This window comes from Desmodus rotundus, chromosome X, assembly GCF_022682495.2.
Source record: "Desmodus rotundus isolate HL8 chromosome X, HLdesRot8A.1, whole genome shotgun sequence".
NCBI lineage: Eukaryota > Metazoa > Chordata > Mammalia > Chiroptera > Phyllostomidae > Desmodus > Desmodus rotundus.
Genome location: NC_071400.1, coordinates 26,675,423 through 26,701,807, shown reverse-complemented (window position 1 = coordinate 26,701,807; position 26,385 = coordinate 26,675,423). Strand labels below are relative to the sequence as shown.

The following is a 26,385-nucleotide window of genomic DNA, read 5'->3' as shown; positions in this document are numbered from 1 at the left end:
TGCCTGGCAGGCTTATCGAACCAGGCTCAGGACTACTGGGTCAACAGTGTGACGTGACTTCCTTTGCTCCCTGTATTAAGTTCTTTGTGTTAGATTGTAATGGTGAGGGCCCTTCTTTTATTCCCCCTCTGGTTGCTCATTCCTAGCTGCTATGTAACATTTTCCCCTCAAGTAACAGGAAGCCAAATCTTTGGGGACTTTGGGCTCAGGACTGCTGGGTCAATGAGTGAGACATGTCTCCTTCCTCCTCCCTACCTTTGTATGCTGTCTATCCTACCTAATATAAATACATAAATTAGCTTCTTGAACATATAAATCCTTCATGGAGTCTTCCCAGGTCAACCTGTTGAGAACAAGACTTCCTAAATCACACCTAGTCTAAGGTCATTCTTACCCTGAGTACTCACCATAATCTTAAAATATAACTGGACCCCAGACGTATGTGGTATGAACACTCATTTTACATATCATTTCCTGCTTGTATCTTGTTAGCATGATATTTTTTCTATATTATTGACATCTTAGATCAATTGTTCTGAGAAGCACAAAAGTTGCCTGCGTAATAGTACCTAGCAGTGGCATATCTAATTACAACTCATATTCTTTAATAATGATGTATGTAACCTTAGGAAATGAGTACCACTACATACTGCACAAAATTAGAATCATGAAGGCCTTGAATATAGTACAATATCATTCTGGTTAGAATTTTGTGGGAACAGGGGTAATAGAAGCTCTTCCTTAACCTGTTACTCACATCCAAGGACATCTAGCTGTCTGTCATCTGGCAGAAACCAGTTCTCAGACTAAGCTAGAGGTAAGTACTAAGTTATTTTCAAGTTCCTGTCCCTGAAATAAAGGCTACTTCTGACTTATGACGATGCATTTCTCAAGTTTACGTGCCCTGTCCTCAATCAAAATATTCTCCTTTCCTTTTTCCTCTATTTAACAACATATCACAGGAATTAAGCTTTGTTAGCCTGACCCATGTAGAAATAATGGTCATTAGAGCTTAAAACAGTACCTAAGAATCAGAAACAAAAAGCAATTATTCTTATATTAAAGGTTATCTTCTCAGGTTACCACACTTCCTTTAGTCACTATTTCCAATATCCCTTCTATTGTTATTCTTAATTATCATGTCCATTTGTGTCTATAAATACAACAAAATCTGTATTCAATTAGCATGAATTAGAATCTTTTAAGCAGCTCCTCTTTTTATTCTCAACTCTAAACACAATAAAATCTCTTTGACCCTGACAGTGTCTCTAAAAATGTTACTTCAATTAAAAAATTAAATACTTAAACCATGCTTCTGATAAGTGATGAAAATATTAAGCAGCTGTAACATTATAAGCTTCAGTCTACCTAAGAGGCAGTGTTGCAGATCAGGATCCATAAAAATTAAATAAAAGAAAGTCAAAAGGCCAGGCACATTTCAACTAATGAGATCTTGTTTATGTTGCTTGTATCATGGGAATCAGACAACAGTTGCATGAGTTTCTGATCTTTACAAACATGCTTATAAAAACTAAGGCTTCATAAGTCCCACTTGATAAACCCTGTCCCAAATATACATTTTTTTTTCCTGTACTAAACCAAACCATCAGAGACCTGGGTGCCAGGACCACATATTTCTACAATGGTAACATTGCAGAAATATCCTTACTAGAATGATTTGAGGTGCTGGCCATCAGCTAACATTTGGGGCCATTACAAGACATATACCTTTGTTTTATTTACTGAAAATACAGGGTTTCTTCATTACGAGAATGTAAGTCTTTCAGGCTTCACTGCCAGAAAATGTTCTCCACCATGACAGGCTTTTTATATGATGGTCACTGTAATTATCGTTTCTGACCACATTACCTTCTCTGTGTGGCCTGCCAGGTTTCTCAGACCTGATTCATAGCCCAGGTGTACACAGAATTTGGAATATTAACCTCATTTTAGGTATATTTCACCCAGAAATCAAATATTCTCATTTACTTTTTAAATACTGTACCATATGTTTTTACATAAATCCTTTTCAGGACATGGTAGGATAGAAATAAAACAAAAAAAAAATCAATGGAAAAAAAAGGCTACTTGGACTTCCACCCATACTTGGCTAAAGTGCTTCCTTGAAATAGAAAATAGCAACTGTGGGACTTCTGGTCAGGTTGGCTGTGTAGGTAAATGCAGAACTCAGAACCTCCTACAACCATATCAAAATTATAACTAAACTACAGAGCCATCATTCAGAACCACCTGAAATCTGGCTGAATGGGAGTCCTACATCTAGGGGGTTAAAGAAGTCGCATGAGACTGGTTGAAGGGACAAAGACACAGAAGGACTAGTCCCACACCCACATGTGGTGGATAAAAATTGGGAGGGATATCTAGGTTGCAGAGGTAACCCCTGAGGATTGATGGGTCCCAGCTGCACACCAGGCCCTCCAGCTCAGAGTTCCAGTGCCAGCAAGAGAAGTCCCATAACTTCTGGGTGTAAAACCAGTGGGGATTGGGGCTGAGTGAGATGAAGGCTTCTGGAGTCCCAGGCATTCCTATTAAAGGACTTACTCAGACTCACTTCCCTCTGAGCTCCAGCACTGGGACAGCTGCTCAAAAGGCACCAGGGACATACAGGGAGGAAATGAATTGTCTGGCATCAGGCAAGGGATGGAGGAGCAGCTTCCCTTCACCCCACAGAACTGGCAGGTAGGTGCCATATCTGAGTCTCCATCATCCTGGCTAACACTCTTCTGCCCTAGCAATTCCCTAAGTCACCACCTCATCCAACTTGCAGGCCCACCCAAGCCATTTCCAGTGGCTTTTCCATACCAACTGCCTGTCTTGGCTCCTGCTGCAGACTTTCCCAAAATCTCTCAAAGCTTCACAATTTGCAAACAAGCAGCAACTGGCCTTGCTGTGCCCTTTACCTCTATCTAAGTGGCCCCAGGCCCAGCAGTTGCAACAGCTGGCCTTGGTTCAAGCTTGGCCTTTCCTGGTCACCTCCGAGTGCAGCACAAGTAGCAGCCATTTGCAGATCACTGTAGTTCATTCTGAGTGGCCCTATGCAGGGCACAGGCAGTGGCTGACCATGCACCTTGACAAAGGCCCCAGAGCTGGTGCACCCAGTGGACAGCTTCACACCATGCAGGATTACAACCCTATCACCTCCACAAGCAACACACTCATGGGGTGAACTCAGTGAGCACCAGAGCCCCCTGAAGCAAGTCCTGCTCCATGAGGTCGGCAACTTCTCTGTGGTACTTACAGCCAGTCCTCACAGCTCATCAGCCTGTGGGTCAGTCCCTCCCAGTGACGCCAACAGCAATCAAGGCTCAACTATAACAGGACAGTGCACACAGCCCACACAGAATGCACCTGGAGTCCACAGCTTGGGTGACTGGTGAGGCTGTGCCACTGGGCCCTATAGGACACCTAGTACATAAGGCCACTATATCAAGTCCAAGAGACAGCAATTCTACCTAATACATAGAAACAAACTTAGGAAAGCAGCCAGAATGCAGAGACAAAGAAACAGGTTCAAACTGAAAGAAAAGGAGAAATCTCCAGAAAAAGAAATAGAGGTAAGCAAATAAACAGACACAGAGTTCAAAACAATGGTTGTAAGGATGCTCATGGAACTTAGTGAGAACTTCAACAGCATGAAAAAGGACAAAGAAATCATAAAGAAGAACCAGTCAGAGATGAAGGAAACAGTAACTGAAATGAAGAATAATTTACAGGAAATCAACAGTAGAGTAGATGAGCTGAGAATCACATCAGTCATTTAGAATATAAGGAAGCAAAAAACACCCAATCAGAACAACAAAAAGAAAAAGGAATTCAAAAAATGAAGGTAGTGTAAGGAGCCTCTGGGACAATTTCAAGCATACTAACATTTGTATCATGGGGGTGTCAGGATAAGAGAGAAAGAAATTGAAAACCTACTTTAAAAAACACCCCTGGTTGGTGTGGCTCAGTGGGTTGAGCACTGGCCTGTGAACCACACAGTAACCAGTTCAATTCCTAGTCAGGGCACATGACTGGGTTAAGGGCCGGGTCCCCAGTGCAGGGCATGCAAAAGGCAACTACACATTGATGTTTCACTCCCTCTCTCCTTCCCTTCCCCTCTCTTTAAAAATAAATAAATAAAATCTTTAAAACAATAATGACAGGAAATTTCCCTTACTTAGTGAAGGAAATAGACCTATCAGTCCAGGAAGAGCAGAAAGTTCCAAACAAAATGAATTCATAGAGACCCACACGAAGGCAAATCATAATTAAAGTGCAAAAGGTTAAAGACAAAGAGTCTTTTTTTATAAGAATATAGTTTTTTTTATTTTTTTAAATTAATTTATCTATTTTTATTCAGTTACAATTGTCTGCATGTTCTCCCCTTCCCTCAATCCCACCCCAGCCAGTCCCACCTCCCTTCCCCACCTCTACCCTCCCCCTTGATTTTGTCATTGTCTTAAAAGCAGCAAGAGAAAAGCAGCCAGTTACCTACAAGGGAGCTCCCAGAAGACTGTCAGATGATTTCTCAACACAAACTTTGCAGGCTAGAACAGAGCGGCAAGAAATATTCAAAGTGATGAAAAGCAGGACCTGCAACTAAAATTATTCTACTGAGAATACTTCCAGTCAAGATGGTGGCATAAACACAGCTAACATCTTCACACTATCACATTAAAATTACAACTAAATTATAGAACCACCATCACTTAGAACCATCAGAAATCGAGTTGAATGTAAGTCTGACAACTACAGAATTAACCTTCCAGACTGGCAGGAGGGGCAGAGTGTGGAGACAGACTGGTGCAACACTCATGTGTGGTGGATAAAAACTTGGAGGGGATATTCAGGAGCAAGGAGTCCCAACCCTAAAACAAGCCCTCCAGTCCAGTGTTCCAGTGACAGGAAGATAACTCCCCAAAACTACTGGCTGCAAGTACCAGCAGGGGTTGAGTCAGTGGAAGAAACTTCTGGAGTCCCAAGCAATTCTTCTTAAAGAACACACAAATGGACTCACCTACTCAGAATCACTCCCTCTGAGCTCCAGCACTAAGCAGCTTGAAAAGCACCAGTGGCATACAGGGAGGAAGTGAAGATTCTGGCATCAAGCTGAGAGCTGGAGGGACAACTTTCTCCCAAAGAAAAAAAGTTATTTTCCCTTTCCTGAACCCTCCTCCCACAGAGCCTCAGAGCCCACAGGCAGATGCCATATCTGAGACTCCATCAACCTGGTTAACACTGTTTGTCCCACCATGGGGATCCCCTGAGACTCGGATCCAACCAACTTATGAACCCACCCAAGCTGTTAACAGAGATTTTTCCATATGAATGGCTGATTTTAGCTAATGCTTCACAACTTCCCAAATCCTCTCAAACAAGCAACAGCCAGCCTCAGTGAGCCCCCAGCCACCTGTAACACTTGCTAAGTGGACCCAGGCACCATACTAGCAGTAGCCAACCTAAACAGCTTGGCTTCACCTGGGAATCTCCAAGCCCAGAACAAGTAACAAGTCTGTCAGATAGCTTTATAGCCTAGGCAGGGTGGCCACGGGCAAAACACAAGTGTGGGCTGACCTTGCCCTGCACCACCCAGGAAACTGCAGAGCCTGCACACCCAGTAGAGAGCTACAGACCACATCAGAGCAACACCACCCTGCACCTGCACAGCTGATCCTCCACAGAGGGCAGAAGTTGGTGGTCAGTGGTCACAGCCAGTCCTTGCAGCTGACTGACCTGGGTAAGTCTCTCCCACTGGCCTTGCAACAGTGAACAAGGCTCAACTACAAGAGGAGGGCATACTCAGCCCACATGAAGGATACACGTTGAGTACCCAGCTTGGGTGACAGGAGAGGCAGTGCTACTGGACCCTACAGGACACCTACTATATTAGGCCATGCTATTAAGACAGGGAGTCTAGAAGTTCTGCTGAATACATAGAAACAAGACACAAGGAGCCTACCAAAATGAGGAGGGAAAGAAACACGGCCCAAATAAAAAACACAAATCAAAACTCCAGAAAGAGAACTAAGCAAAAGGGAGATAAGCAATCTATCAGATGCAGAGTTTAAAACACTGGTTATAAGTATGTTCAAGGAACTTAGTGAGGACCTCAAAAGCATAAAAAACATCCAGTCAGAAACAAAGGATACACTAATTGAAATAAAGAACAGCTTACAGGGAAACAACAGTAGAGTGGATGAAGCCAAGAACCAAATCAGTGATTTGGAACATAAGGAAGAAGGAAACAACCAAGCAGAATAAGAAGGAAAAAGAATTTTTTTAAAAATGAGGATAGTGCAAGCACCCTATGGGACAACTTCAAGTGTTCCAACATTCACATCATAGGGGTGCCCGAGGGAGGAGAGAAAGAGCAAGAAATTGGAAATCTATTTGAAAAAATAATGAAAGATGACTTCCCTAATTTGGTGAAGGAAATAGGCATGCAAGCCCAGGAAGCACAGTGTCCCAAACAAGATAGATGCAAAGAGGCTCACTCCAAGACACATCATAATTTAAATGCCAAAGGTTAAAGATAGAGAATTGAAAAAGCAGCAAGAGAAAATAAGTTAGTTACCTACAGGGGAGTTCCCATAAGACTATCAGCTGATTTCTCAAAAGAAACTTTGCAGGCTAGAAGGGATTGGCAAGAAATATTCAAAGTCATGAAAAGCAGGGACCTACAGCCAAGATTGCTCTACCCAGTAAAGACAGCATTTAGAATCAAAGGGCAAATAGTTTCCCAGAGAGGGAAAAACTATGAGTTCATCTTCACCAATCAATTATTATATGAAATGTTAACAGGACTTATTTAAGAAGAAGAGGAGGAGGAGAGTGGAAAATGGTGGCCAAGTAAGTGGAAACTGAGTTCACTTGCTCTCGCACCCAGCTTGGTCACTTAGCTGATCTTCCAAAAAATAAAGGAAATGGTCAATGGAATCTTAGCTGACATCAAGTTTGGAAGCCAAAGTGTACAGAAGGCACTTTGAAACAGGCGCATACAAAACACAGCAGGAATTGTGACTACCAGTCAGCCAGGTGGAGGGGAGAACCTACCAATGAATGAGCCACCAATAAGCAAAGCCCAAGCACAACAAGATATCCCATGCAAACTGAATAAGGGCAACCCTAGAGCACTCAGCTCAGGAGATCAATGAGACTGCACCAGAGGCCCACAGAACTCCTACCACAGAAGTCCATCCCACAAAGACAGGGGGGCAAAGCAGAGCATCCTGAGACACAAACAAAAACTAACCTAAAATGGGGAGACAAAGAAAGAAGCCCCAATCGAAAGGAATGGAGGATTCCCCAGAAAAAGAGCTAAATGAAATTGAGGCAAGCAGTCTAACAGACACAGAATTTTAAAAAATGGCTACACAGAGGCTCAAGGAACTCTGTGACCACTACAAGAACTGAGTGGGAACTAGAGAAGCATGAAAAAGGACACAGAACCTATGAACAAGAACAAAGAAGAAATGAAGAACACAATATCTGAAATGAAAAATACACTAAAAACAATTAAAAGCAGGCTAGATGAAGCAGAGGAATCAGTGAGCTGGAAGACAGGGTAGAAAGAAATCCCCTGGCAAAGCAACAAAATGAAAAGACTCAAAAAGAATGATGATAGTTTAAGGGAACTAAGGGACAACATGAAATGTAACAACAATCACAACATAGGAATATCAGGAGAAGAGGAGAAAGGGATAGAAAAGCTGTTTGAAAAAACAATGACAGAAAACTTCCCAAACAGGCCTCTCCCGAGACACAACATAATTAAAATGCCAAAAGTTAAAGACAAAAAGAGGATCTTAAAGGCAGCAAAGGAGAAACAGCAAGTAACATACAAGGGAGCTCCAATAAGGCTATCAGCAGATTTCTCAACAGAAACACTAAAAGGCAGAAGAAATGAGCATGAAATATTCCAGATAATGAAAAACAAAGACCTACAACCAAGACTACTCTATACAACAAGGCTCTCATTTAAAATAGTGAAATAGCTTCCCAGATAAAAAGACGGCTAAAAGAGTATGCCTCCACCAAGCCAGCACGGCAAGAGATGCTTAAAGGACTGCTACAAAGAAGAGAGAGAAACAGAGAGAAAGGGGAAGAGAGAGAGATTGAGAGAGAGAGAACAAGAGAGAGAGAAACACAGGTATGGAAAAAATGACAATAAGTAAGTACTTACCAATAATAACCTTAAATGTAAATGATTGAAATGTTCCAATCAAATGACGTAAGGGAGCTGAATGGATAAGAAAACATGACGTGCACTGGCTGGTGTGGCTCAGTGGACTGAGTGCTGGCCTGCGAACCAGAGTCTGCAGTTCAATTTCCAGTCTAGAGCACATGCCTGGGTTGCAGGCCAGGTCCCTAGTATGGGGCATGTCAGGGACACCACACATTGATGTTTCTCTTTCTATCTCCCTCCCTTCTCTTCTCTAAAAAATAAAAAAATAAAATATATTTTTAAATACATTTAAAAAGAAAAAGAAAACATGACCTGCATACATGCTGTCTACAAGAGACTCACCTCAGAAAAAAAAGCTACAGACTGAAAGTGAGGGAAAAATATTCCAATAAATGGACACACAGAAAAAGCCAGCATAACAATACTTGTATCAGCCAAAATAGATTTCAAAACAAGGCCATAAAAAGACATAGAGAAGGACACTTCATAATAATCAAGGGAAGCATCCATCAGGAATATATAACCATTGTAAACATATACGCACCCAACATATGAGCACCCAAATATATAAGGAAAATCTTGGAGGACTTCAAGCAAGATATAGACAGCAAAGCCTTATAGTAGGTAATTTTAACACCCCACTGTCAACAATGGCAACGCCTTATAGTAGGTAATTTTAACACCCCACTGTCAACAATGGACAGATCTTCCAAACAAAGAATCAACAAGGATATGTGACACTGAACAACACTCCAGATCAAAGGAAGTTAACTTATATAGAACCTTTCATCCCAAAGAAGTGAAATATACATTCTTTTCAAATGCACATGGGAGATTTTCAAAGATAGTCCACATGACAGGACACAAAACAAGCCTCAACAAATTCAAGAAAACTGAAAACATATCAAGCATTTTCTCAGATCACAATGGCCTGAAAGTAGAAACCAACCTCAAGGAAAAAACTCAAAAACATTCAAATTTATGGAGATTGAATAGCATGCTATTAAACAATGAATGGGTGAATAATAAGATCAAGGAAGAAATCAAAGTTTCTGGAAACAAATGAAGATGAACACACAACAACCCAAAACCTATGGGACACAGCAAAGGCAGTCCTGGGAGGGAAGTTTATGGCAATACAGGCCTACCTAAAAAGGATAGAAAAATCTCAAATAAACAAACTAATCCTGTATCTACAAGAACTAGAGGAATAACAGCAAACAAAACTCAGAGTGAATAGAAGGAAGGAGATAATCAAGATCAGAGCAGAATTAAATGACATAGAGACTAAAAGAACAATTCAAAGAATCAACAAATCCAGGAGTTGGTTCTTTGAAAAGATAAACAAAAATGAACAAGTCTTTAACCAGACTCATTAAGAAAAAAAGATAGAGGACCCACATAAAAAATATCAGAAATAATAGAGGAGAAATTACAAGTGATACCACAGAAATACAAAGGACTGTCAGAAATTACTACAAACAAGTATATACCCAGAGAAATTTGAAAAACTGGGCAAAATGGTAAAATTTCAAGAAACATATAATCTTCCAAAACTGAATCAAGAAGCAGCAGAAAGCCTGAGTAGACCAATAACAACTAGTGAAACTGAAGTGGTAATGAAAAATTCCTGGTACACAAAAGTCCTGGACCGGACAGCTTCACAGGTGAATTTTACCAAACACTTAGGGAAGAGATAAATCCTGTCCTGCTCACACTATTCCAAAAAATTCAAGAGGGAAGACTCCCAAGCTCTTTTTATGAGGCCAGTATCTTGCTAATTCCAAAATCTGGTAAAGACACAACAAAGAAAGAAAACTACAGGCCAATATCACTGATGGACACAGATGCTAAAATCCTCAACAAAGTACTGGCAATTCATATTCTAAATACATTTAAAAAATCATACACCATGATCAAATGGGATACATCCCAGGGATGCAAGGATGGTACAATATTTGCAAATCAATAAATGTAATACACCACATAAACAAAATGAAGGAGAAAAATCACATGATCAATCAATCAAAGCTGAAATAGCATTTGATGAAGTACAGCACACATTTATGGGGAAAAAAAAATACCCAGCAAAGTGGGAGCAGAGGGATCCTACCAACACAACTAAAGGCCATATATGAGAAACCTACAGCCAACATCATACACAATTGGCAAAAACTAAAAGTTTTCCCACTAAGATCAGGAACATGACAGGGATGTCTGCTCTCACCACTTCTATTCCATATAGTATTGGAAGTCCTAGCCACAGCAATCAGACAGGAAGGAGAAATAAAAGGCCAAAGGAAAGGAGGAAGTAAAAATGTCATTATTTGCAGACAACATGATAGTGCACGTAGAAAACCCCCTAGACTTAACCAAAAAACTACTCGACCTAGTAAGTGAATTTGGCAAAACAGCAGGAAACAAAGTCAATATACAGAAATTGACGGCATTTTTGTACACCAACAATGAAATACCACAAACAGAAATTAGGGAAAAAATCACACTTACTATAGCAATGGGAAAAATAAAGTACCTATGCATAAACTTAACCAACGAGGTACAAGATCTGTACTTAAAAAAATACAGAACACTGAAGAAAGAAATTAAGGAAGACACAAATAAATGGAAGCATATACCATGTTCATGGATTGGAAGAATTCATATCATTAAAATGCCCATACTACCCACAGTGCACTAGGGATAGATTCAGTGCAATCCCTATCAAAATACCAATGATATATTTCACAGACACAGAGTATTTTAAAAATTCAAATGGAATCATAAGTGACCCCAATTACTCACAGCGATTTTGAGAAAGAACAACAAAGTAGGAGGGATCACAGTAACTTATATCAAACTATATTATAAGGCATGGTAATCAAAATAGTCTGGTACTGGCATAAGAACAGATACATGGATCAGTGGAACAGAGAGCCCAGACAAAACCCATGTCTCTATGGTCAATTAATATTTGACAAAGGGAGCAGGAGCATAAAATTGAGTAAAAATAGTCTCCTCACTAAATGGTGCTGGGAGATCTGGACAGGTACATGCAAAAAAAGGAAAAAGAAACTCAACCACCAATTTACATCATACAGCAAAATAAACTCAAGATGGATAAAGACTTAAATGTAAGTCGTGACACCATAAACGTCCTAGAAGAAAACATAGGCAATAAAATGTCAGATATCCTATACGGCAATATTTTTACTGATATGCCCCCTAGAACAACGGACATAAAGGAAAAAATAAACAAATGGGACTTCTTCAAGATAAAAAGCTTCTGCATGGCTAACAAAAACATCAGCAAAGTGGAAAGGGAACCAACTGTATAGGAAAACGTATTTGCCAATGATACCTCAGACAAGGGCCTGATCTCCAGAATATATAAAGAACTCACATGACTCCACTCCAGGAGCATAAACAATCCAATTAAAAAGAGGACAAAGGACTTGAACAGACACTTCTCCAAGGAGGACATCCAGGGGCACATAGACATATGAAAGGATGCTCAGCATCACTAGCCATCAGAGATGCAAATTAAAACCACAGTGAGATACCACTTCACAGTGGTCAGAATGGCCATCATAAACGAATCAACAAACAAGTGCTGATGAGGATGTGGAGAAAAGGGAACCCTAGTGCACTGTTGATGGGAATGCAGACTGATGAGGCCACTGTGGAAAACAATATGGAATTTCCTCAAAAAACTGAAGATGGAACTGCCTTTTCATCCAGAGATTCTGCTGCTGGGAATTTACCCTTAGAATCCCAATTGACCTATTCAACAGAACTTATGCACCCCTGTGTTCATAGCAGCACTACTTAGAGCAACAGCCAAGTGCTGGAAACAGCCTAAGTGCTCATCAGTGAATGAGTGGATCAAAAAACTATGGTACATTTACACAATGGAATACTATGCAGCAGAAAAAAAGGAACCCCTACCCTTTGTGACAGCATGGATGGAACTGGAGAGCATTATGCGAAGTGAAGTAAGCCAGATGGTGAAAGATAAATATCATGTGATCTCACCTATAAGTGGAACCCAATCAACAAAACAAACAAATGAGCAAAACAGAACCAGAGACATTGAAATAAAGAACAAACTGACAGTGACCAGAGGAGGGGGGGAGAGGGATTACACAGGAAAGAAGGGGAAGGGTCTAGTCAAGGAACATGGATAAAGGACACACATGATAATAGACAAGAGGATAGGACTGACTGAGGGACCGGAGGCGGGGCAGGGCAGGGGAGAGCAACAGGGGAAAAATTGAGACAACTATAATTGAAAAGATCAAAACTATGAATAAAATGGCAATAAATACGTATCGATCAATAATTGAATCTAAAAAACAAACCAAGCAGACAAGCACAGAGACAGAATCATGGACATGGAGAGCATTTTGATGATTGCTAGATGGGAGGGGGTGTGAGGGAAAGAGTGAAGGTGAGGGAATTAAGAAGTACAAATAAGTAGTTACAGAATAGTCAGGGGAATGGTAAGGTACAGTATAGGGAATGGAGAAGCCATAGAATTTATATGCATGATCCACGGACATGAACAACGGTTGTGGGGATTGCCTGAGAGAGTGTGGGGTGTTGAGTGGAAGGGAGTAGAGGGGGGAAAATTGGGACAACTGAAATAGCATAATCAATAAAATGTAATTTTTTAAAAAAGCAAAGAAAATTTCTCTAGCCAGTAAAGCTATCTTTTAGAATTGAAGGATAAAAAGCTTCCCAGACAAGAAAAGGCTAATGGAGTTCACCACCACCAAACTAGTATTATATGAAATTAATTAAAGTGTGTCCTTTATGAAGAAAAAAGATAAAAAATAACATGAATAAAATGGCAATAAACACATATCAGCAACTGAATGTAAAAAAATAAATAAACTAACATGCAAACTAAACTAACTAGAAATAAACTAACTAGAAAAGAGACTCATAGAACATTTTGATGGTCGCCAGATTGGGGGGCGGGGGGGCTTGGGAAGATGGGGGGGAAAGGTAGGGGAATTAAGAAGTACAAATTGGCCAAAAAACATATAGGCATATGTGCATAGCCCATGGACACAGACAACAATGTGGTGAAGGCCCAGGACAGGGACAGAGGCTGGGTAGAGATGGGCAAAGGCGGGAAAGGAATGGGGGACATTGCAGATAAGTCATGAGGATGTAAAGTATAGCACAGGGAATGTAGTCAGTGTGGTGTCAGATGGGTATGAGATTGATATGGATGATCACTTAGTAAACTACATAATGTCTAATCACTAGGGTATACACCCTAATATAATATTGTATGTAAACTGTAATCAAAAAAATTTTTTTAAATTAAATGGCAAAAAATGGCACTATAGTATTAACTAGTGACTTCCCACTAAATTGCAAATCACTTGTAGATCATTTGACAAGACAAAGCAAGATGTTCTCATTTTTGCCCCTACCTTTTAAGACAAGGTAGGGAATGGATGACTGTTTTCCAACTTCTCACCAGCTCCAGAGAAGACACAGGTTCAGGGTTAGTTATAAAGGCTTTGGAGTTCTTTGGAACAAGACTGAGAAAAGCAAACTCACCATTTTATGTCTTTTGGGGAATCAAGTGAAAGCTATAGACCCAGAAATATACACACACCACAACTTGCATTCAATTTCTGGGGGATCCATAGATATCCTCCAAGTTCATTTATGAGCCTAAAGTTAAAAACTCCCTCCTACTAAATGGCAATCTTAGACACCAGACACTAGAGCTCACAGCCTAAATCCTGAGAGAAATCCTACATTTTACATGATTTTCATGTAAAAGCTCAAAGATGAGTGGGGGATTAAAGATAGCTAATGCTCACACTATTTAGTAATATTCATACTGTAATAACTGCCTCGAAATAACCCGCACTGCATATTTTCACTCCACATTACCACTCTGCACATAAAGCAGTAAAGCCCTGCCTCACCCAATCTCCTCAACCCAGGTTTATTTTTCCTCAGAGGACCTCCCTCCACCTAACATTAAATTGCTGTTTGCCTCCATTGACTAGAATGAAGTCCCTTCCATAAGGGCAGGGACTTTGTTTTGCTCATGGCTATACCTGTGGTGCATAAGAGGCACTCAAATATTTGTTATATAAATCTTTCATAGGACTCTTTATTAACAGGTTTTTGTAAATCAAGTTTTACTGGAACTTGGTCATGCTCATTTACATATCATCTATGGCTGCTTTCATGCTATAGTGGCAGAGCTCAGGAGTTGCAACAGGGTCCGCTTAGTCTGCAAAGCCTAAAACACTTGCTACCTGGTTCTTCAGACTTTGCTGACCACCAGTAGCACTCATCTGGCCCTCATTTCTCAAGCCAACTCCTTTGTACCCAGAACAGAGTAGATGCTTAAAATCAGCTATCACTACACATATACAGATTTGCTACTTGCAACATAATTTTTCCGCAGTTAAATCAAGTTAGTATTTTCCCCTCTCAATGCATCTCTACCGAGACCACAACCAAAGAGTTGTGGGGTTCAATAATTTTGGGAATAGAGAGAAATGGTATTATGCTAAGTAGTAGCAAGCTTTCTCGTTCAAACTCATAATCGCGCTTTAAAATGTGAAAGCAACATAACAAGCTTTCCTGATATATTTCAGACAAATGATTTTGAGGTAAACCATAGTTGTTTTCTCAATGTCAACATAATTCTAAGATGTATTTCTTTTTATGCCAGGCACATTATACGTGCTCAACAGTCATTGAATGAATCTCTCCCCCATAAATATTGTGATCATCAAATTTTGAAAATTAGTTACCTGAAAAGGAGCATCAAGATTTATATCCTTTTACCAATTCTAGAATATGCTCAGCTTTGTCCAATCCTTTTAAAAATTATAGCCTTTGCCATTCTAAAAAAATAATAATTTGCAGCCCTGGCTGGTGTGGCTGAGTGGATGGAATGCCAGCCTGCAAACCAGAGGGTTGCCAGTTCAATTCCCAGTCACGGCACATGCCTGGGATGTGGGCCAGGGCCCCGCTGGGGGTGTGCAAGAGGCAACCAATCCAAGTTTCTCTCCCTCTCTTTCTTCCTCTACCAATAAATAAAATATTTAAAATTTTTAAAAAATTAATTTGCATAGATATCATTGGTTCCAAGTAACTGAATAAATGGTAATTCTTGGCATCATTTCAGCCCAATGTTTACCCCAGGTGCAGAGGTGAGCAAACAGAATGTTTTCATATTATTAAAGGAGGTATCATCGGAAAACATTATAATCCATGGACTAAGATGGAAGTGAGAAAAGGGCTAGGAACCTTACTGAGTTACCTTTGCTAGGTTATTTTTTTTTAATTTTTTTAAAAATGTTTATTCAGTCACAATTGTCTGCATTTTCTCCCCAACCCTCCACCCCACCCCAACCAGTCCCACCTCCCTCTCCCACCTCTACCCTCCCCCTTGATTTTGTCCTTGTGTCCTTTATAGTAACTCCTGTAAACCCCTCTCCCCACTATCCCCTCCCCACTCCCCTCTGTCTATTGTTACATTGTTCTTAATTTCAATGTCTCTGGGTATATTTTGTTTGCTTTTTTATTTTGTTGATTATGAATAAGCAACAATATACACAATCATTTGAGAAAATTGTTTATTTAGAAAAAAGGTTACACCAGTAGAATTCAGTAGATTAAAAAATTTTCTTTTAAAAATGTCACTCAAAACTTTTCCAGGTGAAAGTTCAGCAATACAAAGCTCCTCTAGCTGTAGAATTAAAACAAAACTAAGTTTTGACACCCCCCTGCCACCCACCGCAGATTTGTCTAACAAAATAACAAGAAAAAATGGCAAGGGACAAGTGCGTGCTGGTACCTTTTTCTTTTTTAGACAGATTTTACTGTTGTACATGTACTATATAAAGTGAACTTTAAGCATTGCATTAGACACTGCTGCTACTTTGTTTTCAGTGAATAATATTAAAAACAGGCCAAATAATAAATTAAAAATGAGTTTTAAATGAGGTAAATTCAAAATAGTTCAATAATTGTTTATTTTCAGCTTCAAACAATAAAAAGAAGACATTTCAGATTAAAAAAAAAAAAAAAAACTAAACCTGAAGTGAAATTCTGTACACATGAAACCTTATTTACTTCTTGGGAACTCTATGCAGCACATTGTGCTAAAAAATATGGAATAGTTAACACTTTCAGCCATTTACTGAAAATAAATATGCAGAAACTAAGCAACAAGTTAAATACAGTAATGTACAACTCAACAATTTTAAGTTTTCAGCATGGGGCAATAAAGCAGATAAATGAATAATTTAAGAAGATGCAACTGGGCCCTCTTCATTCGTGACTCTTGGCAATCTACTCAGGATTATACATGTCTGGTCACAGCTGAACCATTGCATTTCAATCTCATCTGAAAGAAACAAAGTGATTATATTGATCGATGAAGAAAGGAGGGAAGGATGAAAGGAGAGAAGAAAGAAGTTGGAATGCGAAGAAGGGAAGGGGGGGGGAGGGGAGGGGGAAGTGGGAGAAGAAGAGGAGGGGAGGGGAGGGGAGTTTGGTTTAACAAAGTAGAAAAAATCAGTGAGTTCTATCAATAACAAAGGCTTGGATTAAATCCCTAGATAAGGATGAAATGTCTGTGTATTTCTTATTGCCCACTCTTAAAAACCATTAAAGATAGGCACACTATGATGACTTCAAAATAAAAAACACTGAACATTTTATCTGTGAAAGAGGGATGAGTGGGGGAGGGGAGGAAGGGAAAAATGAAATAGAAACAAGTAAAACGTTCCTCAGGGTCAGGCAATAGCTTGTCAAAAGTAAATATAACACATAGCAATGAAAAAGAACCAATTTTACATGATCAACAAAAAAAAAAGAGATAAATGACATCACATTTTTCACAAGGGCATGACTTTAATAGTGACTTATATTAAGATGCAATGTCTGCTAAATTATAAAAATTGCTTTAAAAATATATTGACTTAATTATACTCATTTCCTTTCCTTTATGTATTGACATTTTTCAAATACTGCATACTGAAATAAATTCAAAACATGATCATTACAACATGTGGCAAATAACTTATCTGCCTAACATTTTCTCATTCATTTTAAACTAATGCTTAACGCATTAAACTTTATTGATGAAAATACTACATTCACATATTTCATAAAATCAGAGCTAGAAGAGCCTTAGAAAATAATCACACTTGCATGAAATGCTGACAAATAATTTACATATCATTTCTATACAGCATTCTGTTCACACCATGTATAATCTTGATATCTTCTTAATTATAATTGTGGATACACTAATGGTGAACTTACAATTTTAATACTTAAAAATCATTGTTCCTGTCCATAATTGATGAATGGATAAATAAAATATGGTACACATTCATACAATGGGTTATTCAGTTATAAAAAGAAATGAAGTTTTGATACATGCTATATCATGGATGAACCTTGAAAATATGATGCTATGTGAAAGAAGCCAAACGCGAAAGGTCACTATATTGCATGATTCCATTTTTATAAAAATGTCCAACACAGGCAAATCTATAGAGACAGAAAGTATATTAATTGTTTCCCGGGGCTGGGGAAGGGCAGAACTGGGAGTGACTGCTAACAGGTGTGGGGTCTCTTTGGGGTGATGGAAATGTTCTGGAATTCATGGTGATGGTTACACAACATAATATCAATAAATATACTAAAACCCATTTTTAAATGGCAAGTTCTATGTTCTGTGAATTTTATCTCATTTTTTAAATGGCAAAAAAATGTCAATGTTCCAATCAAGAGTATCATGGTATCAGTACATCCGTAAGGAGAATAAGAAATAGGTTCTCAATCAGGAAGATGTCACAACAGGAGAATTACTGAGCAAGGGAAATTGTGATGACACATTTAAGGGCATATTGAAGAATAAAATCGCTATTGCTGTTAAAACACGTAGAGATGATCTTTCCCAGGAATGGAAATTAAAATTTTTACAAGAAGCCAAAATCCTCAAGCAATACAATCATCCCAATATTGTGAACTTATGAGTTCATACACAAATGCAGTCTATCTACATTATTAAGGAACTGGTTCCAGGAGGCGATTTCCTCTCCTTTCTGAGAAAGAAGGATAAACTGGAACAGTTAGTGAAATTTTCATTAGATGCTGCTTCTGGATGGCGAGTTTCAAGTAAAAATTGTATACACAGGGACCTTGCTGCAAAGGAACTGTCTGGAGGTGAAAATAATGTTCTGAAAACCAGTGACTTTGGAATGTCTCGTCAAGAGGATGGTGGTGTGTATTCATCTTCTGACTTAAAGCAGATTCCCATTAAATGGACAGCACCAGAAGCTCTTAATTATGGGAGATACCGTTCTGAGAGTGACGCATGGAGCTTTGGCATCCTCCTCTGGGAGACCTTCAGCTTAGGGATCTGTCCATACCCTGGAATGACAAATTAGCAAGCACAAAAGCAAGTGGAAAGAAGACACTGGATGTCAGTCTCTCAGGAGTGTCCAGAGTGTATTTATAAATTAATGCTGAAGAGCCCTAGCCGGGTAGCTCAGTTGGTTGGAGCATCATCCCAATACACCAAGGTTGTGGGTTCCATCCCCGGTAGGGCACAAACAAGAATCAACCAATGAGTGCATAAATAATTGGAACAACAAATTGATCTTTCTCTCTCTCTCTCTCAAATCAAATATATGTGTGTGTGTATGTATATACATATATATACACATGTGTGTGTGTGTGTGTGTGTGTGTGTATGAAGTGTTGGGATTACAAACTTGAAAACCAACCCAAGTTCAGTGAACTTCACAAAGTGCCGTCAAGAAGAAAGTCACATAGTGATGAAAGTGCCAAATGCAGCCTTCGGGACTCTTATCTTCCAGCAGAATGTTTTCTTCTCACTAACAATGAGTTTACCTGGAACATTCTCTGAAGTTTTATAAATTAACTTTTTATTAAAATATGGGCCCCTTTAACCACTGGAAACAAGAAAGCACAGGCCCTAAATGCAATGGATCACACAGATCTATCTTTTTTCACGCCTAGAACTGTTGATATTTCTCAAAGGGTTTCTACTTCAGGCTCAGTTCAGAGTTACCTGCACTTCCTCCTAGACACCTCTACGTTATTGGTGCTATAAACGGCACTGGTAATGCCATGTTTGCAGGACACATTCTAAAAAGAAGTGGCCCTCCATTCTGCTAAGACAAGATTACCTTTGTAAACATCACTTTCTACTGAGAATTATCTGGGCATCCTAGGTTTGTTCCTTTTTTCTTGCCAGAAATAGGCCCTGACGAATCAGTAACATGGTCATTCACCTATGTTCCACCACTCCCTCAGGGCATCAAAAAACTACATGAAATGACTGCAAAGAGCACCCTCTCAGGGTTCAGGCAGCTGATTTTAAATGATGTCATTTGATAGGGACCAATGACAGAAAGAAGCAAATTTGAAAAGAAGGGTGGTCTAGAGAAAAGAGCAGCTACACTGGTGATCAAAGTAGAGAAGAAAGACAAATACAAATTCAGCCTTTCTTATCAGAATTATGCTTTTATAAACACGCACTAATTTTATGATCGAATTCACCAAGAAGGTCCTAGTAAATGTTTCAATAGCTCATAGATTCCTCATAAAAGAGCCCTCCCTCATGGCAAAATGTGCTTCAGAGAAAATATTAGCCCACAATGAATTAATAGATTATTTTTGGCTAAGTGTCTTGGCCTCAAAGAAGGTATTCCAGAGTTTAGTTCCCTTCAAGATTTCATGATACTAGTTTGTTCTCCCTCTCCCTCCAAGTAAAAAGGCATATATAGATGAAATTAACAGCTAAAAAGTCAAATGAACATTTATTTATGAGGATGAAAGAAGTTACAGGGATAGACATCTACTTCACTTCTTTCATTTACCCCTATATTGCTATCTAGCAATTCTTAACATAGCAAACATACTTCCTGGGATGTTTCATGTCGATGAAATGTAATAGAGTTAAAACTGAGATTTTCTTCACCTGAATCTTAGCGTAACCAGAGGTGACTCTCAGGGTAAATGCATGTATAGGGGATAGTCATACTCAGGGGTGAATGGTGGTGGCACAGGAGCCTTTTATAAGTATTTATGTCTATGTCCAGATTTAAAAAAAAAAAAAAAAAAAAAAAACAGCACAGCACCTTACTAAATATTTGGCCTACCTTAAGTGGAAGAAAAAAAAATAGAAAATTCTTCCTGTTGTCTCCAACTTTTTTGGTGCCTATGAATATCAGTGCACAAAACTTTTGGACACATTCAATGAATACTACATAGAGACCCAAATGAAAGCATAATAAACCTGCCCTCAAAAAATATGTTGGGCCCTGGCTGCTGTAGCTCAGTGGATTGAGTGCAGGCTGCGAACCAAAGGGTTGCCAGTTCAATTCCCAGTCAGGGCACATGCCTGGGTTGTGGGTCAGGTCCCCAGTGGGAGCCATGCAAAAGGCAACCACACATTGATGTTTCTCTCCCTCTCTTTCTCCTTCCCTTCCTCTCTCTCTAAAAAATAAATAAATAAATCTTTGAAAAATATGTTGGAGCACACAAAGCAACTTGTTTGTAAACAGTACACTATCAAATTCCACAAAAAAAATTAAACCTTCTTGAGGGAAAAAAAAAAAAAGTCAATGCTGTTTCTCATCAATCCCAAAGAGATATACTTAATACTTCTGTACATAGTTCTCCATGTAAAGTTAACAGAATGGCTGAAACCTAATAGGTAATAAATAAAAATACTTGGTTGTTTGATTAGAAGGAAGGAATGAAGTTACTGCCTTTAACAAAATCACAATCTAAGGATAGAGACATATAACATACTCATATATAAGCAAGCATCAGTGACTAGGACTCCGTAGGCAAGCCCACACACATGCAAACAATGGGAAACTACTGAGAGAGAAACCTGAACACGCTCCACTCCAACACATTACCAGCATCTAGGGCTATGCCTACGCATGGCAACACAGTCCTAAAATAAGTAATCTTTGAACACTTCAGTTTCTAAGTATGGGCTGAAGAAACAAGACTCATAACAGGAATTACAAAATCAATTGTTTGCAGGGGTTAGTATACGAGGATTGTCTGGAAAAAGTCCAACCACTGTTAATATAACGAGAACAGTTTGCATGACATTGATGTAACCCGGCGGCCAAGGAGAGTGGACTGGAATGCACGTGCATGAACAATGACAACTTCACTGTACTAGTCAGTGGGGGAGGTAGACACCATTGAGTGAGCGTGTGTACTGTGTAGCCATCACATTCAAAATGACTAAGTGAGTAAAGCAACGAATCTGCATCAAATTTTGCATTAAGCTTGAACATTCTTCTACAGAAACTGTTTGGATGACTCAGAAGACTGCAGCTGTGGGCAAGTGTTGATTGGCAGCTTCATCACGACAATGCACCCGGCTCATGCATCATGTCTCATGCAGAGTATTTTTTGGCAAAACATCAAATCACCCAGGTGACTCAGCCTCCCTTACAGCCCAGATTTGGCATCCTGTGACTCTGGCTGTTCCCAAAACTACAATCACTTTTGAAAGGGAAGAGATTTCAGACCATTGATGAGATTCAGGAAAACACGACTGGGCAGCTGATAGAGATTGGCAGAACTGTGTGAGGTCCAAAGGTGCCTACTTTGGAGGGGACTGAGGTGTCATTGTCTTATGTACAATGTTTCTTGTATCTTCTTCAATAATAGTCACTACTTTTCATGGATGGATACTTTCTGGACAAGCCTTATATAATGGAAACAAATGAAGTGAGCTGTGTGGGGACTGACTGAGGTACACTATAAAAAAAAGACCCACTCTCTATACAAGGGGGGCTGCACCTAGGCAGGTCTACCTGATAGCTGCCATACAGAAATCATCACACAATGTTGCCAGATGTCCCAATTCTTAAATAGAAACTAAAATTCAGATTTGTCAACTCTTCTGATTTTTAAAGGTGACCACTTTTTTAAAATGTTCAATATTGTGTGAGGTACAGAAGGTACATCTAACATGCCATGTTCTGCCCAAGGGCTGAGAATTTACAACCTTGGAATTAAAGGATAAAAGAATCAATTAAGCCCTGGCTGCTGTGGCTCAGTGAATTGAGTGCCAGACTGTGAACCAAAGGGTCACCAGTTGGCTTCCCAGTTAGAGCACATGCCTAGGTTGTGGGCCAGCTGTCCAGTAGGTGGCGCTCTAGAGGCAACCACACATTGATGTTTCTCTTTCTCCCTCCCTTCCCCTCTCTAAAAATAAATAAATAAAATCTTTTAAAAAAGAATTATTTAAGTTGCACGTATGAGACTGGAGGTGAGAGACAGACCTGTGAAATATATTAGGCCTTGTTGGAGTGGAGGATTAGAACAGGGATGTACAATAGTATATTACAAACACAGATGGAGGAGATGGAGCTAAGTGATATGTTCTCTGAAATCAAGAATAAAGTTTAAGATTGAGCTTCTCAAAGTCTAGGAACAAGTTTCAGTTGAGCATAGCATCTGGTTCTAAAAGATTCTCAATGATTTAACTAAGCTCAACATTCATGAATTAAGGACCACATGTATCAAATTAAAATTGAGACGCTAAAGGATGGTTCTAAGAAAAAAATTCATTGGCAGGAATTTTTAAAGATGAAACTACAGGAAAGGTTAAAGGCAAAGCAGTTAGTAGTGTTCAAGGAAATAAATCAAGGAGAGATAAAGAATTTAGACAAAGTCTTTAGCAATAACAAGTAACAGAAGATACAGAGAACTAGCAGAAAGAATTGTGGAATTAAAATTTTGAGACAGGAAAAGACAAAAGACCTTGCAAGGAATTTAATCCAGGTCACATTTGTACATTGTATTTTCTTCTTCTTTTTAAATTATTTTTGCATACTCACAACTGTAAACTTTTTTTTAAAGATTTTATTTATTTCTTTTTTAGAGAGAGGGGAAGGGAAGGAAAAAGAGAGGGAGAGAAACATCGATGTGTGGTCGCCTCTCGCGCACTGCAAAATGGGGGCCTGGCCCGCAACCCACGCATGTGCCCTGACTGGGAATCGAACCGGTGACCCTTTGGTTCGCAAGCCCACACTCAATCCACTGAGCTACACCAGCCAGGGCTGTACAATGTATTTTCTTAACTCTAATGCAATCATGTTAATGTTTCTGAAACCAGGGTGGTATTTACAGTCATAGTTCTCTATTCACCATTCTCAAAAAGCAGTTCTAGAAACTAATAATGATTCTCACAACTAGTAACACCTTTAAATCACAGAAATGTGACATGTGCAGCAGCTCTCCTTTCTGTAGAAAGTAAAGTAAATGAAAAACAGCAGGAAGCAGCAGATTTGAAGTAGCCTAAGGGTAAATGGTGCCAATTTGAAATGATGAGACCTCTAAAGGTAAAGGAAAAACAACAGAAAGACCTCACCAACTCCAGAACATATCCAATAGGAGGCAGGCAGAAAAAAGAAATATCAACCAGAGTCTCACAAAATTAAGAGTCTATCCAAGAAAAAAAATGTATAGTACACAGTTGTCAGCAAGAAGTTGAACAGGATGAATATTATGCTAAATGAATCTTAAAAGGATACCTGAAATGAGAAGCTCTGCTATAAGACCAACAACCTAGCATCTAACACCCAGGCCAGCCTTGTCCTGCCTTTGTTCCTGAGAGATAATACAGAGAGATAAAATACAAATTCATGGCCTATGTGAAGAAGAACTCAAAGGAATGTAGCATAACTTCCACCTACTATAGATTAATATTTAGGCACTGAGTGAAGACAGATGGATAAAATCACAGTGAAAGTTGTCAGTGACTATAGTTGGCCCATTTCCTAATGAAGATATGAAGTAGGTTTTTTGGTTTTCTTTAATAAGGAGATCTTGTGAAAGCAAGAATTATAAAGCAAAATACCAAACTAAAAGAAAGATTACGGTTAAGTATAAAAAATAAAAGAAAGATTAAGAGTCCATAGTTCACTACAGAAAACAGCTAGTTGTTGGAGCAGGGGATGGCTAGAGTTGAAGAACAGGCAGTAATACTTCTTCTACAATCCTTCTAATTCAAAAAATTACTGAATTCTAAATGCTCTCTCATAACTCTCATTTTACCCTACTCTACTGCTTAGATAACAAGCACAGAATAACAAAGCAGAAAAAGCACACCCCTGGTCACGAGGTTACCTATCTGGCAACCTCAAATCCCCAGCCAAAACAGCTATGACAATATCTATACCCTAAAACTCATTACCCTTATACAGAATGGACTCTCAGACACTTCTCACTCTTGCATACTTGATATCATTAAGCAGTGATAACTAATATGGAGGCAAGAAAATGGACTATAAAAAAAAATCAAAAAAAAAAAAAAAAAGCATCAACTTCAAATACAGCCACACTGAACCAACGTAGAGGGCAATCATCCTATGCACCTCAATAATCCTAAGGCATCACAACGCACTAGCTCTTCAGATGATGACCTGAGTGCTCAAAAAAAGTCTACATCAGCTTCTGCACACTCTGTCCATGAAGAGAGTGGACTACTGTCCACATACAATTTGTTTAAGATGGTTAGAACACTTTGAATCTCACATAAGGCAAAACTACCTTGAAAACAAAGTTACATATTTTAAATTCCAGAACTGAAAGCACAGACCATATTTATTGGCTCTGCAAAACTTGGGCAGTGGTAGACAAAGAGGAACAAAAACTTAAAACAAAAATCTCTGAATAACATGTCTGCTTGCAAAGGCAAAAAGAACACAGAACACTAAGGGGCAAGACCTATGTTTAAGCACTGGCTCTGTCAGCTAGAGTCTCTGTCACTCTCCTCAACTTAACCTTTCAGAGTCTCAGTTTCTTCACCTGTAAAATGCAGATGCCTCGACCACCTACAAGGCTATAGGCACTTAAAAAAGGTAATTAATTATCCAGAGAAGATGGAAATGAGTGGAGAAGAGAAAGCCAAATGTTCTTAAATACAACTTGGTGCCAAAAAAAAATGCATAGCTAATCAGCAAGCTTAAAAATAACTGTGAATCTTGTTTTGCATCTATACCCAAAGACCTAGTCATTACATTTAGGTGAAAAATTCTAGTTGTACTTTGCAAAATGAATCTAGTTTCTTCAACATCATCAGGCCCCGTTTTATCAAATTTCTCTTAAAACAAAAAGGAGGTGAGAGAACACTCACCTTGATTGAAAGTCTTCATTATCTGTGTTTGTCCGAGGACTTATGAGTAGATGACCAATTAAGGGGAAAACTAGGGAAAGAGAGTGGTGTCTCATCTTTTAGTACAATCCCTTAGCTTACGGGCCTACTTGGCTCTGACAGCCTGGTAGCCTCAAACTCTACCAGCTCTGCTTGTCTGCTACAGCAGCTTGCCCTTCAATACCCCATGCTTCTAGCCCAAGGGACTCCATTCTTTTTCTTCCTCTCAGTGACAACACAGCCAGAAGGACTAGAAATCTCTCAGTGGCATAAAACAACCTCAGTCAGCAAAGAAGTTAAAAAAAGTACACCAACTCTCCCACTTTCCACATTTCATGCATTTGAGAGGATTAACTGGAGAGACCATTTAAAAGCTAAGAAGCTCTTAACCATTTAGAGCACATACTACAAAGGTACAACACTAAGCATGAACAGTATCAAAGCTTTCCATTTCACTGATTAAAAGCATCAATAAGATGAAAAGGATATTGTTTCTTCTCTTCCTTTCCTCCTGAACTGTCCCGTTTCTCTTTCTTTTCTATCTTTTCTTTATCATGCCTGGACTCCTATAAGGAACGGTGCAATTAGTTGGAGAAAGAAAAACCAAATAAGGAATCATCTCAAAATCCTGTTTCAATCACTCACCAGTCATAAATTTCTCTTCAAAAACTTATTTAATACGATACAAAAAAGCATAAGCAACAACAAAGAATTGGACTTCATCAAAAGTAAAAACTGTCATGCATCAAATAACACTATCAAGAAACAGAAAAGACAACCTACTGAATTCAGGAGAAAATATTTGCAAATCATACATCTCGTAAGAATCTCGTATCAGACTATATAAAGAATTCTTACAGCTGAGCAACAAAAAGCAAATAATCCAATTAAAAAATGGCCAAAGCATCAAGATTTCTCCAAAAGAAATATACAAATGGCCAAAAAGCACATGAAAAGATGCTCAACATCATTA

At 39.1% G+C, this 26,385-nt stretch overlaps 1 protein-coding gene and 1 pseudogene across 9 annotated transcripts in view; one reads left to right on the top strand and one right to left on the bottom strand.

Annotated features, from left to right (window-relative positions):
• Nucleotides 1–15,811: 15,811 nt before the first annotated feature.
• The window catches only part of THOC2 (THO complex subunit 2), a 116,923-nt gene continuing 106,349 nt past the window's right edge, over nucleotides 15,812–26,385 (bottom strand). For 3 of the 9 annotated variants that reach the window (XM_053916994.2, XM_045200553.3, XM_053916997.2), the window contains 3 exons: nucleotides 25,902–25,978; nucleotides 25,395–25,440; nucleotides 17,073–18,622 (listed from right to left, as the gene is read on the bottom strand). In XM_053916994.2, the coding sequence (XP_053772969.1) occupies nucleotides 25,413–25,440; nucleotides 25,902–25,978 (105 nt within the window). In that variant the 3' untranslated portion in view covers nucleotides 17,073–18,622; nucleotides 25,395–25,412. Of the gene's footprint in view, nucleotides 16,584–17,072; nucleotides 18,623–25,394; nucleotides 25,445–25,468; nucleotides 25,979–26,385 lie in introns of those variants that run through there. The other 6 variants (XM_053916991.2, XM_053916993.2, XM_053916995.2 and 3 more) reach the window with 6 other exon arrangements.
• On the top strand, nucleotides 17,959–18,639 carry LOC123480395 (tyrosine-protein kinase Fer pseudogene; annotated as a pseudogene).